At 38.6% G+C, this 16,275-nt stretch overlaps 1 protein-coding gene across 1 annotated transcript in view; it reads right to left on the reverse strand.

The window, feature by feature from the left end:
- Window positions 1-202: 202 nt before the first annotated feature.
- LOC109037218 (transmembrane protein 222) overlaps window positions 203-16,275 on the reverse strand; it is a 53,431-nt gene continuing 37,358 nt past the window's right edge. The window contains exon 4 of the mRNA XM_072299916.1: window positions 203-9,262. Coding sequence (XP_072156017.1) covers window positions 9,103-9,262 — 160 coding nt within the window. The 3' untranslated portion in view covers window positions 203-9,102. The remainder of the gene's footprint in view (window positions 9,263-16,275) is intronic.

Raw genomic sequence — 16,275 nt, forward strand, 5'->3', positions numbered from 1 at the left:
GGGCTGCCCCCCAAAATTTTGGGGGACCAAAAAGTTGCTACTTTAAACCGAGGAACATTCTCAAAGTGTCAAACTTCTATCTCAATTAGGAAAAAAGTTACAGGGGTGGTAGGTGACTTTTGGATAACCCTGTAGATCGTAACAAACAGACCACCCTTTTTTGACGAATATGCATTAATTAAATAGAACAGAAGAGGAAAACTTTTGTGTAGATAAATCAAATATATTACCGCTTCTTAAAATGTTACAAACATGAAAAATAAAAAATTTAAGAAAATGACAAAACAAAAAACAAAAAACTATTCATTGCAGCTGAAAATCATACAAATCAATATGTAACCAATTAAATATTCAGAGGGTTGTCAAATATCTTTTGCGGCTCATTCAGTATTTACGAAAAACAGAATTAGAAGCCTGCTGATGTAGTCCAAATATTAGCAAACCTCGAAAATATGCAAATACTATACTTCCAACAATTCTTGAATTTTAGTCCTATCTGTTGAAAATACTGCAACCCTTGTAGCATTGAAAGCTGAGGGAACGATATTTTGAATGAATTCCTTGTCATTTTCTTGATTTTAGTAAGTTTTGGAGGATGGGGGAAAAATTACAGCACTGGTTTTTTATGTGACCCTATGTAAATAGGTACTGCTCAGCATAAAGTTTTGACGAAATATTGCACATTGATATTTCTATGAGGACAAAAATGAAAACCAATAAAACTATTCCTAATACAGTGGAGTTGATTGAACTCAATTATCAGCAACTCACAATATCTGCAGTCGCTGAAAGAGGTTTTCTGTTGTGTGTTGAGGGTTAAAATGAGTCGAATGCTGCACAATGGACCACTAGACAACATCTGCACTAAAAAAAAGTCACATGATTCCGGCTCAAAATCTTGTGTGGAAAACGATGCATACATTAGGGAGTTCGGAAATCAACGCCTGAACGAGACGATAAGAAATGTTTTCTACACAGATCAAACGGAAGTTAGGTTGCAAAAATGATATCATTTGTATTTTTGCCATTTAACCAATTCGTTGTAAAAACTTACATTGTTGAACTTAGATGTATACGAGTAATTTGCAACATCAACAAGGAGATGATTAGGTTTCCTTGTTTACGTTCAAGCCACGACATAGCTTGAACAACTGCGAGTTGTGAGGTAAGATTTTGATCTTTAGTTCTCTCCTAACATCCAATGTAGCAACTACTAATTAAATTTTGTATGTACGTATAATGTCGTTGATCTCAGTTACCTTTCCTCGTTCTACAGCAACTTTACAAGTTCAAAGGGTTATGGCCCCTGATCAGGGTGGCAAGCGTCAGGGAAAACCGGGAATTGTCAGGGAATTTTGAGTGACCGGGAAAAGTCAGGGAAATGTCAGGGAATTATTGCCGCAGTCGGGGAATTTTCGTATCTCATCAGCGCATCTTATGAACTAACGTGTACATACGTAGCATACAGAGTTCCGTCCCTCCTCCACATGGTAACAGTGTTCCACGATCTGTCATTTCCGTCCGACTCCGTTGGGTGTCGTTCCTTTTCGTCGGTCCCCTTCGTTTCAACTCCTCCGTCATCGTTGTGACTTACCAAAAGAATGAACACTAAAAGAATGATCCTGTCGGCTATTTCGTTGCCCCTGGCGGCTTTTGGTAGGGGGAAATAACAGAAACATGCGCGAATCGGGAGTCGTTGACAACCGTCGACCAATAAAAACAATTTTATTAATAACCCCGAGTCAGGTCCACGCAGATCGTGGAGTATACTATGCATAGTTCGAATCTGCCGTGTTTTGGTGGAAAACATGTAAGGTTGATGCAACTGCATGGCTCTGCGGTGAAATCCTCCTAACCTAACATCGTAAAAGAAGTGGTGCTGAACTGAACTGTCCGAATTTCGGATTTGTGTTGATTCAAATGGGGAAACAAAGCTCTAGGATGTGCTCAGGTAAGTTTCGAATACTTCAGTTCATTTTATTTTCTCATCTCCTGGAATGAAAAAGATGTTCAATTGATATCACCGGCGGACCTATTGGATGTGTCAAGTCATCCCTGTCTCTGCATTGATTCGTAGTTTTACACTAACTTCAGGATAGAATCACAGCGATGGCTCTGAGTGAATGATCACATCTATTGTTTTACATTTGGATCAATACTAAAATATTAGTTTAGAAAGCGGAAACTCGTGAAATTTCGAGGCTGAAGGTTTCATAAATTGTGTAAGAGGGCAACATGCGATTCCATTGCAAAATCGCACATTTCAATGAATACTGAACCTGAAGGGAGGAAAAGTTCATGCCAGATAGGTTTACACACTGTTTGAATGCTACGGAAGATCTTAAATTCTTGTAATTGCTTACATTGCTGAATAGAGATAGCTAATTTACTGTTGCTTTCTGAAAGTGCATAAACTTATTTGGGATTGACGAGGTAAGATTAAAATGGTGATAGCTCCTTTTCAATTATTAGCAGTTGCTTATGCTTGATCATGAAATATTTTAGTAAATGAAGAATTACTCAATGGAGATGTTGCATGTGTGAGGAATTTGCGATTTGACCGTTGTTACTTATGTAAAAGTTCGCGAGAAACACGATGGTACCACTGGTTTTCTCTGAAATCAACTCCCAAGCTAAAAAAAGCTCTCAAGTTAAGACCAAAATGGAGGGGATATCCCACCCTACCCTGAGAGTCCACATCTACATCAAAACAAACTCTCCATGCAAAGATAGCGAGCAAATACATTGACAGGGCTGCCACTTTATTTGGGGACTCCAAAACTGAAAACACGGCAACCCTGCTAACGTATCTTTTCCTGCCTATCTTTGCATGGAAAGTTTGTTTTGATGTAGAGGTGGACTCTCAGGGTAGGGTGGGATATCCCCTCCATTTTGGCCTCACTTTAAGAGCTTTTTTTGAGCTTGGGAGATGATTTCAGAGAAAACCAGTGGCACCATCGTGTTTCTCGCGAGCTTTTACACAAGAATCAGCAGTCAAATCGCAAATTCCTCACACATGCAACATCTCCGGTTATCGCAGGGTCCGGCCATTAATTAACAAGTTCTTTTCGCTTTTTTTTTCAGCTTCTCACGATCAGCGTGGCAATGAAATGTGACGCTTTCTCACGCAGCAGCAGTACTTAAGGGCTCAAAGCTGAAAAAAATCAAAGACTTGCGTCACGATCAACTTCCTGCTTATGGGAAGCTGGATGTTCGGTTTCACCTACAAAATAATAATCATTAGAAATAGTCCAGTAAACGAAGGGAAAAAAGAGGGGGTTTGATGAACAAATTAGTAACAAGCTAATTTTTCCCCCCATTGATAGTACCCATTGAGAGGACCATTTTCCCTAAAGTCCCCATCCCTACCCCCCTAGGGATTTTTGCTAGCCCCCCTCAAAGTTGAAAAATCCCCCTCTCATTCAAAGCGCTATAACTCAGACCCTAATGTAGCTAGACACCTCTAATTTTTTTTAAAATGTCCGTCTTGATGTGTTCTTTAAGAAATTTTTAATAATCATGCAAATTTTTCCACGGAAAGCTGAAAATTTTGAAAAAATTCGCAAATTTTTAGAAATCGACTTGCCTCTTTTTCACAAAGAGCGTGACAACTTTTTTCTAACTGCAACTATGAACTTTTTGTTTATTAGAAACTTTGTAGGGAACACAATTTCCTTTCAATTGGTCCTCTTGAAGTAAGGATTCGGACAATGAGTGGGGTGGGAGAGGAGCCGAAACATGACGCAGTGCGATGCCGCGCGGCGCCGTGCCGCACCCAGCGCTGAGCGGTAGGTACGCCTGGCGACCAGAGGGGCTGGCGATCGTCTTGATAGTCACATACTAAGTTGACTTCAATCGACATCGTTATATTTTTTCTGAGCATATACTGTGACTTGTGGCAAATATTTTGCCGTACTTAGGAAGAAAGCCTCATGAAAGTTCGAATGTTGCCAAATTTTCTCTTATACGATATTTTGCTATATACCTACGTAAAATTATGAATATTTTTTCGATAGGTACCCTATCAGACACCGTAAACAAAACTGTGTATTCGATTCCCTGAAAATTTGCAAGAAAATTGCTCACAAGTTAGCCGGAAAATTCTTATTATATCAGAGGAAATTGGGCAACGTCCGAATGTTCATACGGCGTTCTTTCTTGGCATGGCAGTATTGCGTCGCTTCATTTGACTATGAACGGATTAAGATGGTGGCCGAAGCATCCTTAAAAACACGACATCTCGATGAAAAGACGGTGCCGAGCATATTTTTCAGCATGCCGCTTTCACCACGCTTCCTAGGAAAAATGAATGGAAATATCCTATAGACAAAGTGCCGACCAGCGGTCAAGTTCCGAATCTGAGGGAAGGAACCAGGATGGCTCCAGGAGTCGGAGGATGTATTGTACACGGAGAAAAAAATCTCGTGCGTGGGACCCGAAGTTTAGGTCATATGGATCTCTGAAGTTTTCGGATTGAGCATCTGAACACTTAAGGTCTAGCTGCCGAAGTTCAGGTCTGACATCTGAAACTTCAGTTCTTACATCTGAAGTAAAAAACACACACACATCCGAAAAATTTCGATTCTCACATCTGAAGTACTTCAGATGTAAGAACTGAAGTTTTAGATGTCAGACCTGAACTTCGGCAGCTAGACCTTAAGTGTTCAGATGCTCATTCCGAAAACTTCCGAGATCCATATGACCTAAACTTCGGGTCCCACGTACGAAATTTTTTTCTCCGTGTATGAGGTGCGTACTGAAAATGACCGCGGTGGAAGGGTTCATTCTTCTATGCTGCAAGAGTGTGTGAGAAAATGCCGAAAAGATGGCCGAAACTTGCTACTTACGGAGATATTGTCAATATGTACGTATCTTGTGCTCTTGAGCGATACACTAAGCATTCATCTTTTGTTTTCGACGGTTATCCTGCATATTCAACCACAAAAGGTCAAGAAAAATTAAGAAGAGCAAAAAAAAAAAAAAAACATCAGCCACAATAAATTTCACTTTAGCAATGTAATGTAGGTACGAAAACGCAGGCTGAATTTCTCTCAAATTCTTAAAATAAGAAAAAGCTCATTGCAGCTGTCAGTGAGGAGCAGTTGAGAAAAGTTGGTGTCGAGGTGTTTATTGCAGAGGCCGATGCAGATCGGGATATTGTCTCGTCTGCCATTTTGAAAGCTGAGAGAGGAGAAACAGTTGTTATGGTAGGGACGGACACTGATCTTATGGTTATAATGTTAACATTAATCAAGAGAAGGAAACTAAAAATATTTTTCAAAATTCCTGGAACTTCAAAAAATCCTGGTAAGTACTCTGTATAATATCGTGAAACTAGTTAACGATTTTAAGCAAAATAGTTCTTTACTTCTTTTCGCTTATGCAATGACAGGATGCGACACCACCTCCGCTCTTTTCAGGACAAGTAAAATAAAAGCATACAACCTCCCATGGTTAATGATTCTTCTTTACAAAAAGATGTTCTAATTTTTAATGAGTCGATTGTTGATAAGGAAAGAATAGGCACAGTAGGCGAAAAATATTTAATTCATTTTTATGGGGGAGCCAACTTAACTCAAATTTTAGATGAGTGCCGCTTCATAATGTATTCAAGAAAAGTTGCTAAAATGTCCTTAAAATCTAAATTTGAGATGGTGACTCTTCCATCAACATCATTAGCGGCGAAATAGCATAGCTTTAGAGTTTACTATCAAATTCAAGTTTGGCTTGGAAATAGTTCTCTCGACCCGAGAGAGTGGGGATGGAGGGAAGAAGAGGGAAGCGATGAAAGAAAATTTCTATTACCTATTCATTCTACATTAAATTTTGCGCCTGATGATGTTATATAGATGACCTCCTGTAACTGTAGTCTGGTTGCGGCACAAACTGTAAATGTTTTAAAAAAGGGCTCTGTTGTGCAGCTATGTGTCGTAATTGTAGTGGCGGAACATGTAAAAATATATTACCAGCCGTCGAAGAATTTGAAGAGGACCATCTTTAGGTTTTTGCCCGAAATAGTGTTAAGTATCGTCTTGAACTTGCCAACAGCTAACTTTATGTGTCCATTTTCGTTATTTTATGTCATTATTGTTTTGTTACTGATAATTTTTACGATGATTGCTTTTATTTGCTGTTCAATTAATTTTAACCTGAAAATTAACGAATGCCATCAATAATAGACTACATCGCTTAAAAGGTGACATTTTTGTAATACCCATGTAGGCATTTTCTTTCGTATTAAATATTTGTTTTTGCTCTAATTTTTCGTAGAGCTGTGTGTTCTTTCATAAGTAAAACTATTAGGTAATTGAAGATATCCATAAATTTCCACCTCAATCTAATTCTATACTCATTTATTCCTCTTATTCAGTCATGTTTACTACTAACTAAATTTCAAAATGTTTCACTCTCAAAAAAATAAATAAAAAAAGGAAGGAAGCGAAAACGCGTCCAAGTGGAAACAGCTTCATTCAAATATAATGTAATTATTTATAGCCAAACATATTGAAAAATTTATGGTTTTGAAAGATAAAATTTATCTGCAGTTCACAAGAATCTTGCCCTCTTAGAATTGAAGAAAAAAAAATTCTAGGAGTGGGCTTTTTGAGAAACATGCCGCCATGAAGCATTGAGTTGGGGCGGTTCTATGTGAGTGCTGCGTGTTATTACGCTGCGCTACGCCGCGCTGAGCCGCGCTCCGCCGGACTTCCAACCCCCTCTCATCCTCACCCTTTGCTCCTACCTTAACTTCCAATACACCATTCGATAGGAAATTGCGTCCTCTAAAAATTTTCATAGAAGTATAAATTCCATTTTTTAATCGATAACGGAGTTATTCCGATTTATTTAAAAAAAAAATAATTCCATTTCATAAATTTTGAATTTGTTTTAAAATTTTCTTAACGATCTCTTGATAAATTTTGATGACCAATGGTTTCATTTTAACGTACGTATCAATACGAACAATTTAAAAAAAAATTGAGGTGTCTAACTATAATAGGATCCAAGTTACAGCAGTTTAATTGGAAGGGGGGATTTTTCAACTTTGAGGGGGGCTAGCAAAAATCCCTAGGGGGCTAGGAATGGGGACTTTTGTGAAAATACGCCCCACAGTGGGTATAATTAGTGGTAAAAATTTCAGCTTGTTACTAATTTGTTCCGCATAAATCCCTTCGTTTACTGGACTAAAATCCAATCACAGTGATGATCCCGGGAGCAATAAGTTCCGCTGAATTCCATTGGCCCCGGCCTCAGAATGAACGCGAGGCAGCGCACCAATCACGAGCCGCGCGGGGGCGCGCAATTCAAAACGTTCAAAACTTAGTCTCCACAGCGCCCGCCAAGTTTAAACTCGCATAGCGGTGCTCCCGCCAATTTCTCACACAGCGCGCGCGTCGACCAATCACAGCCAAGCTCGCGGCAAAGCGCTCTCACGCGACCGGTATAAATACTGGGACGCTGCGCTCCATGAACTCACTTCTAAGTGATGCGCCGTCCGATCAACACCCAGTCTCCAGATCCAGCCAAGCAGCGAAGCAAGCTAATCAAGACCTAGGAAACGAAGACTCAACCAAGTTCAAGCAGCAGCCAGAAAGGAATCTCGAACCCAAGTCAAGAATCAAGTTCCTCGAGCAAGGTCAAGGAGCGAATTTGGCGAGCAAGTTGAATCAACTCATCTATAGCGATTGGAGCGGCTAATCTCTCAGGGTCATCACGAAATCAGCTTTAATATTCCACTTTTGGCAGTCCTATCTAAATTCACCCAGGAGAAATTTCAAGACATCTCTAACTAAATTCACGTTTGTATCAAATCCTCCAACCGGAGAAGCCGATTCATTTATGAATCCGGAGTAAAAGTAAGTGCAATAGCACAGAGTAGTATTCAAAATTTCAAGTCCTTCTGACTTTCCTGCGCAAAGCAGAAGCCGGCGCATTACGTGCCTGGTGGCCCTTCAGGTCTCCTACCCATGGTAGTAGCCGGCTCACTTTGAGCCTGGTAAAAATAATATCACCTAGGACAGGATCCTTCTGATCAATAAAAAATAGTCTCTCACTTGAAAACCGCATATATTATTCCATTTTCTCTTTCTTTTCGATCCTTTCATTCCTTGATCTCTCCATACAATCACCTCCAACCTCTTAGCACCTCGCACATGTTTCTTCACCATTTTTGAGCCGTCATCCCCTATTCTTTGGTCCCTCGGAAACTTATCACTTTTTGGCTACACTCATTTTTTCTGGTATTTTTTTGACCCGCTCAATCCTTATACTGGAGAAATGGTCATTAACAGAAATCGAACGACTGCTTAGCAAGCTGGTTGTTGACGGATTCTTGTATGAAGTGTACAAATTAATTCACTCACCAAGTTTATGTCTGAAAAGTTTTTTTAACAAAAGTATTTTATCTTAGTACTTAAAAGTATTGAAATTTAAATTTTTTTTTTCCTTGTTTTATTATATGTTTTAAGTAGGTTGTTTGGATATTCAATTCTGGTTATTTAGTTTTTAAAATGCTTTCTAAAATTTTCGTCGGATTGTAAGGCTTCTTTCCTCGGTTAATAATTAGTTCGGATAAATGAAACAATGCTATTCGGTTGTAAAATTATGTGTTCTAAAACATTTCTTCTTAGGAATTTTGTCTGAAAACGGACTCTAAACGAGATATTCGTGAAAAACCGAGCGCGGGCATGAATTCTCTAATGCCTCTCTGCGGTCTTTTCGAGTGCTTGGGACACACGCTCTCTCCCCTTCCCCGCCCGCCCATCATGGGGCTCCGAGAGACTTGCTTCGCTCCGCCAGCACTAAACCGAGCCGGACGCACGGTCTACGTGATTCAATGTCTTTGGCAACAAAGCATTAAACAAGCCAAATCGTGAAGGCAACACCATTGTCAGTTGCTTTTCTTTGTTGAAACTACTGAACTTTCTCTAATCTAACCAAGAATGAAAGGCAAATTAAGTAAAGCATCCCAGGCGCTTGCAAATGAAAAAAGAAAATTAATGTTACAAATACTTTCTGTCCAACGATCGCAGATTATTCGACGCCTGTAAATTTCGAAAAAAGGCCGTATCCCTGGAGATGGCCCTTTTTCAATTCCTTCAGTCATAAGTAACTTTCCCCTATGTCACTTCTAATTCCCTTATTACTTTCTGCCTCCAGATTCATCTCTCGTGAAGTAGTCCATAAGTAGTCTTCTGTGATGTCATAGAGACAGACTAGATTCCAAGAGCAGTGGCTGCAAAATCCTGAGTTTGCAGAATGGCTGGAAAAAGTTGACAATAGTCATTTACACGTAAAGAATTCGCGATTTTTTACGTATAGAAAATCAGGAAAAAAATTCAGGAGGAACACTTAATATGTAAAAAATCATAGATTTTGTACGTAAAAAAAGGTCAGAAAGAAATTCAAGGAAGACAAATTTTTTTTCGTTTTGAAATTACGATTTTTACGTTCAAAACTGTCGTCACTGCATTTTTTTCTGACTTTTTGACGTGAAAAACTGTTTTTCTTTTTTACCTCTTTGAGCATCTATTTTTTTTGTATAAGTTTTGGGAACACCCAAAAAATTGGGGGAGAATGTCTGCACTGAAAATTCGCTAAATTGACCAAACAGGAAAAACCTTTACGGTTTTTTTTACAAGGAAATTAAGCAAAAAATTCTAATGTCCCCTAAAGATTTTTTGTAAAAAAAGTACCTATAGTCCGAAAACTGGATACAAAAACACGTTGTTCTGAACGAAGAAACCAGAGTTTTTAAAAGTTCGAGAAGATTTTAATAACTTATCTTTATTAAAATAGTTGAGACATTCTTATAAAAAATTGATGCATGTTGTAATCAAATTTAAGAAAAGAAAAAGAACAAAAGGGGGACAAATTATTAAGATGCACATAATTTTTTTCACATATTCATAAACAACAAAGGTACTTTTGAAAGTAGATATACCATCTTTAAAATATCCATGATAAATATTAGATTTTGCCTTCATCCACTTTTTCCAAATTCAAAAAATATTCAGCAATTCGTTCTCACGCACATGCGACGATAAAAATATTCAGAGCAACTTCGCCCCTTTCATACAGAAGCCTCGTTTGCTCAGTAGATATCGCATTCCAATCCTGATAGGCAGGTCTTAGGTTCAATTCCTGACAGAGAGATAATAATTTGAAAGTTGATCTCAAGGAGAATTAATTGACGATAGATCCAGGTATGTAAAAAGTCTGCATTAATCTTTACGATTTATCATTTTATTGAATTTAAGAAAGCAGGAGTTTTTTTGCGCAGAACTTTTTACATAAAGAACTCGATTTTTTAACGTAAAAAATCGTGTACTTTTTATGAGTTATTCTTGTACAAAAGACTTCATCGGCATTTCACTTTTGGTCTATTATACATCTTTTTTACGAATTTTTTTTTGGTAAATTTTATATTTGTGTGCTACTTCGGTTGTGCGATGGATGCGGAGGATTTAGGACAATAAATAATTTGGAGCTTAATAACGCTGATATATCGTGTTTTTTTTTTTAAATCAAAATTTAACACACGTAAGAAGTATTCGGATCTTAGTACAGGGTTGTAAAAGTGGCACAAAACTGTTTCCATACTCAACTCCCACCCAGTGCTAAGTAATTTTAAATACTTCCTCTACCCTAGGGTAGTGAGAAAGTAAAAAAGGGCTCTGGACATCAGACGTTCTCGCAAGAATCGCAAAAATTTGCCCCCCCAAGTAATTACTTTGTCCCCCCCCCCCAAAAAAAAACCCCCTGAAATTAGAGTGAAACATGATTTCAGACTTCTAGTGAAACAAAAAAAATTATTTTATTTCTTTAGAGGTCTCAATGAAAGTTAGGTATCAGCGGAAAAAGGAAAATGATGGACATCGGACGTTTTCGAATGATTTGAGATCGCCCCTCAAGAAATATGTTCAGGACTGCATAGGATGCATAAAATCGATTGCAATTATAGGAAGTAAAGTGAATCAGTTTTACACAAAATAAAAGTTGAACTCAGAGATAAAAAAACGAGCAGGGTCTTGCCTGGGCCGGGAGGCAGCACTGCATTATTTTCTTAGAAAGTAATTTACTTTTGCTTTCTCTCCCCCTATACGTTAAGGCAAAATTCTCTCAAATGTCTGTTTACTAGTTAACCCCGTCCCCTCTGTATCCTTCTTGCAAAAAAAGGGGGGATGGCCATGCCCAGAAGGTAATGAGAACTCATGGATAAAATTAAATGGACATAGGACGTTTTCGCACCATTTGGAAATTCTGACCCCCAAAGGGAACGAAAAACCCCAAAACAAGTCAAATCCGTCTAAGTGCAGATGCGCCTACCCTCGAAGTTGACGTCAATTCCAAAAAGTAAAAATCCAAAATAAATGTACATCGGACGTTTTCACATGCGCCGATTCAATTGGTTTCCGAATTTCCGCCCAATAAGTGATTAATTTTCCCGGTGAAATTTCGCGGGGAAGTACATGTTTCTTCACACTGATTTCTTTGGGCAACATTTGTTTCTGATGAATTCTTCAAATTTTAATTTTTTTTTTCTTTCTTTTTTTTGGATGAAACCTTACCCATCAATCTTTTAAGCTGCAATTGGTAACTACAGATTAACCGTGCTCACTCGAAACTCTAATGTACGTGGCTAAAGCATGAAAGAATATCAGAATTGAAGAAATGCAACACCAAATACAACGAGTAAAATGATCAGATTTGGTCAATTGATTGGTAAATGATGAGAATAAACAGAGATTTAAAAATTGACTCGAGTAAAAAATGAATGCATGATGAAATTTAAGTTATGTGTTCTAGCATAGCAGCCTCATCTCCTACCTTTCGGCAACATCGTTTGTAATTAAGAAAATTTATTTGAACTTTCCCATCGATCCCATATTTTCAGTTCGGGAATAATAAAATGTTTAACACTAAAAAAGTGTCTGCTCTCTGCTTGCTTTTTCCCAACACACTTGAAATTAATGTGATAAAGAGAAACAACGAAGCTGTTCAGTTAAAATATAAAAGACATCACAGATTTCCAGAGGAACTATCGAGTTTCTCAGAGGGAAAAGAAGGAATTTCTTCTTTTGGAAAATCTCTCAAATGAAAATAATATTTCAGCAATGCCAGAGATCTAGACTTTATGGTCATATTGAACTAAGGCCCAAAACTCGAATGAATAATTTCACTCCAAATCTACCACTGTCGATTGCAGTGTCCACAATTTCAGAGCCTATTTTATTGTTTACAAGAAATACCAGTAGCCTGTGGTGCTTGAAATTTTCATCAAGAAGAAACATTAGGATACCATTAAAGGCAAGGCTGATGATTCCGTTGTGCCCAAGAGATACAGCCATATGAGCGGACTGTCTAGAGACAAAATACCACAAAAATCTCAGTGGCACTCAGGTTTATGCAGAGACAGATGCAAGAAAACCTAACACAAAAAAATAGGTAAACAATCTCAACAACTGTTACGATTTTTCCTAATGTGAGGGGCTTGGAGGACAAGGCATATAAGTGCAGTTCTTACTATTTCAAGAAATACCCGTTTTAAGTTGAAAAATTAGATGGAGCCTTAGGGCGGAAAGAAAGTTCAAACTCACTTTTTGATTCTTAAAAATTGGATTTTCGCGATGCACTTTTTACAAAGTATGAATTAAGACTAGCTTTAGTAGGAATCACCCCTATCTCATTTCACTCAAAAACTGCACTTATCTCACTTGTCTTCCAAGCCCCTCATGGATGATTTCCGTCGATTTAAAGTTTTTATTTTTTGCAAAAGAAAATGAAACCTGGAAATTGGTACCACGTTGCCAAGCCGCAGACGAAAGTATTTTAAATAGTGCTTGGATTTTGAGAGAAAAGGAAGACAGTCGCAAAAAGGCCAGACTGGGTCAAAGGAGGTGATCAGCAAATTCCAGGAGTTCATTACAGGGTGAGCGAAAAGTCCCCGACCCCCCCTCTAACTTTTGAACGAATTGAGCTTAGGAAATGAAACTTTGGGAATGGCTTTGGGACTATCTCAAAGGGGATCATCTTTTGAGGGGATCAAAATTTTGGTCCCCCCCTCAGGGGGGGACAGGGGCCCCCCAACTTTTTTTTTTTTAAATAGCAACCCCTATCTTGTGATACCTCATTCGAAAGAGCATAAAAAACTAAGAATTTTGGCGCAAACCGCAGATCAATATCTCAATTTTTGACCGAGTTATGATAGGTCAAAGGTCAAATTTGACCTATTTTCAAAAACTCATAACTCCGGTTCAAATTATAGTAAAGAAAAAAATAAAACGGGAAAATTTACCAAATTGTGTTCGCTTTTACGTAAAAATTGCAGAAATCACTTCGATTTAATTTTAAGGGGGGGCTCGGACCCCCAAAATACGTCAATTTAAAGGTCACTCAATTTTCCTGCGAAATAAGCCAATTTCCTCTGGATTTGACTCCACATTATCTCAGTAAGGGCAAAATCAGTTCAACATTACGTTGGCAAGTCCCCAAATTTCGGGAAAAGCTAGAAAAAGAAATTTAAGGTGATTAAATTTGACCGTTTAAATTTCGTTTTTTAACTTTTCCCGAAATTTGGGGACTTGCCAACGTAATGTTGAACTGATTTTGACCTTACTGAGATAATGTGGAGTCAAATCCAGAGGAAATTGGCTTATTTCGCAGGAAAATTGAATGACCTTTAAATTGACGTATTTGGGGGTCCGAGCCCCCCCTTAAAATTAAATCGAAGTGATTTCTGCAATTTTTACGTAAAAGCGAACACAATTTGGTAAATTTTCCCGTTTTATTTTTTTCTTTACGATAATTTGAACCGGAGTTATGAGTTTTTGAAAATAGGTCAAATTTGACCTTTGACCTATCATAACTCGGTCAAAAATTGAGATATTGATCTGCGGTTTGCGCCAAAATTCTTAGTTTTTTATGCTCTTTCGAATGAGGTATCACAAGATAGGGGTTGCTATTTGAAAAAAAAAGTTGGGTGGCCCCTGTCCCCCCCTGAGGGGGGAACCAAAATTTTGACCCCCTCAAAAGATGGTCCCCTTTGAGATAGTCCCAAAGCCATTCCCAAAGTTTCATTTCCTAAGCTCAATTCGTTCAAAAGTTAGAGGGGGGGTCGGGGACTTTTCGCTCACCCTGTATGAAGAGACGTGCAGTCCCGTGGAAAGTAATAATGCAGTTTGCTTGATTTTAGCCCCTGTTAGTAGCAAAAACTATAACCTCATGACCTTTGATGTAAAAACTGCCTTCCTCAATGCTGATCTAGAGGAAGAAATATACATGTACATTCCCGAAGGTAATGAAAGGAATGGATTCATTTGCAGATTAAATAAATCACTCTACGGGTTACGCCAAGCCTCTCGAAAATGGAATCAGAAATTTGTAGTTGAACTGATCAAATTGGGCTTTAGGGGGATCAAATGGAGTTCATGAAAAATGTGATGTTCCTCTCGCCATCTATGTTGACAGTGGGCTACTTGTCTATGAGGACCTCCGAGAAGCAAAGTCCATTATAAAGAGTTTAAAAAAGAAATTCAAGATGATGGCAAACTATACCCCAAAAAGTTTTTTAGGACTTGAAATTCGAAAGAAAAATGAATCTTTGTCTACGAATCAGAACAATTATGCCTCCAAGATTCTAAAAAAACTCAACATGCATAATTCAAAGCCAGTCTGCACACCTGCAGTAAAAGCGAAGAGACCTGAGAAACACGATCCAGAAAGTGCTGAGAACGTCAATTTTTCGACCAGGCAAGCAGTAGGAAATATTCTATATCTTTCTAGCAAGACTAGACCCGACATTGCCTACGGAGTAAATCTTGCAAGTCAATATGAAGACTTGTATGTAACAATAGCGGATGTCAAGTTTTCACATGGTGAGGAAATCGCGTTTGAAGTTTTTGAAGCTTTGCACTTTGCCATCCGTAGAACTGAGAGCACTCTTATAAATATTTTCATAAAGGGCAACTCTTCCTGTAAAAACATGCATCTTACGATTGATGTGAGTAAAAAATTGAAGGAGTAACAACGATTTGAAAAAATGTGACAACTGCTTTTTTTACTAAGAACACGTTTTCATGCATGAAACTAAGTCTTCAGGAAGGGTAAGGCTGGTGAAACGATTGAAATGAACCAGAAGTAAGTCAATGGTGAGTCATTTGATAAAATTGAACAAAAAACTAAACCGTTTGTAATTTCTACAACAATAATAAGGAACGGATTATCAAATCAGAAAAAAATCAATAATTCTGGCGAGACGGTCCTAATACGCATCATTTGAGTGTCAACTGCAGCCCATGGCCGGTGCGCGGGCAGTTATCGCAAGTATGATATCAGTTGGTAGCATTTATCGAGTAGTGCATATTGGCGCTACTAGGTGTCACAGCCTGCAGAGCAACCTTGTGGTTGTGCTTATCAATACACCCGGTTTTTGCTTGCAACTCTCGTTCACTTTCTCTCTTTCTATCATACTAAGTTTTTCGGATATAACAAATAGCAACAAGCTTTTCTTCCGATTCATTTCAGAGTTCGGAACTCTTTCTTTGTAACGTTTTTTCGCGTTAACGATCGCGTTCTTCGCGCTATCCCTCGACCTCGTGAAGTGTGCATCGCATCATGCCAGATCCTCAACCAAATCCTCCTGAAGGCCTCGAAGATAAACTCGCCCAATTGACTGACTTGGTTCTGCAGCTTGCCGCTTCAGCAGCAGGGGCTCGATGGAATGATTCTTCTAACGAAATGTTCACCTGTCCCGTGATATCGTTTTCTTCCCAATCTGCACCGACGGTCCAGTCCGCCCCCCGGTTCTCTTTCGTTCGCTTTCTCTTCAACGTCTCATGAACAAATAGAGGATTACTTCGATAGATTTGAACTCAAATTGAACTTATGCCATGTGCCGGAAACTCAATGGGCAAATCAAGCTTGGGTCCACATGGGTCCCGAGTCAAATGCATCACTAAATGCTCTTTGTTTTCCTGTCCTTCCTGGGTCCCTTGACTTTGCAACACTCAAAACCAAGCTCATTTCTCACTATGCTAAATCGCGTAACAAATTTAGTGAAGCCATCACCTTCCAGAAAATTCACCAACACGCTGATGAGTCTGTATCAGATTTTAAGTCTCACCTCAAGACCACTACACGCTACTGTGAATTTGGCAATTTTCAAGATAACTCGCTTAGTATTCAGTTCATCCATGGCCTGTTCAATGATGACATCCGTTATGAAATTGTGACGAAACAACCTGCCAACTTCGATGCTGCTGTCGCTGTGGCGAC

The sequence above is a fragment of the Bemisia tabaci genome, chromosome 1, assembly GCF_918797505.1.
Source record: "Bemisia tabaci chromosome 1, PGI_BMITA_v3".
NCBI lineage: Eukaryota > Metazoa > Arthropoda > Insecta > Hemiptera > Aleyrodidae > Bemisia > Bemisia tabaci.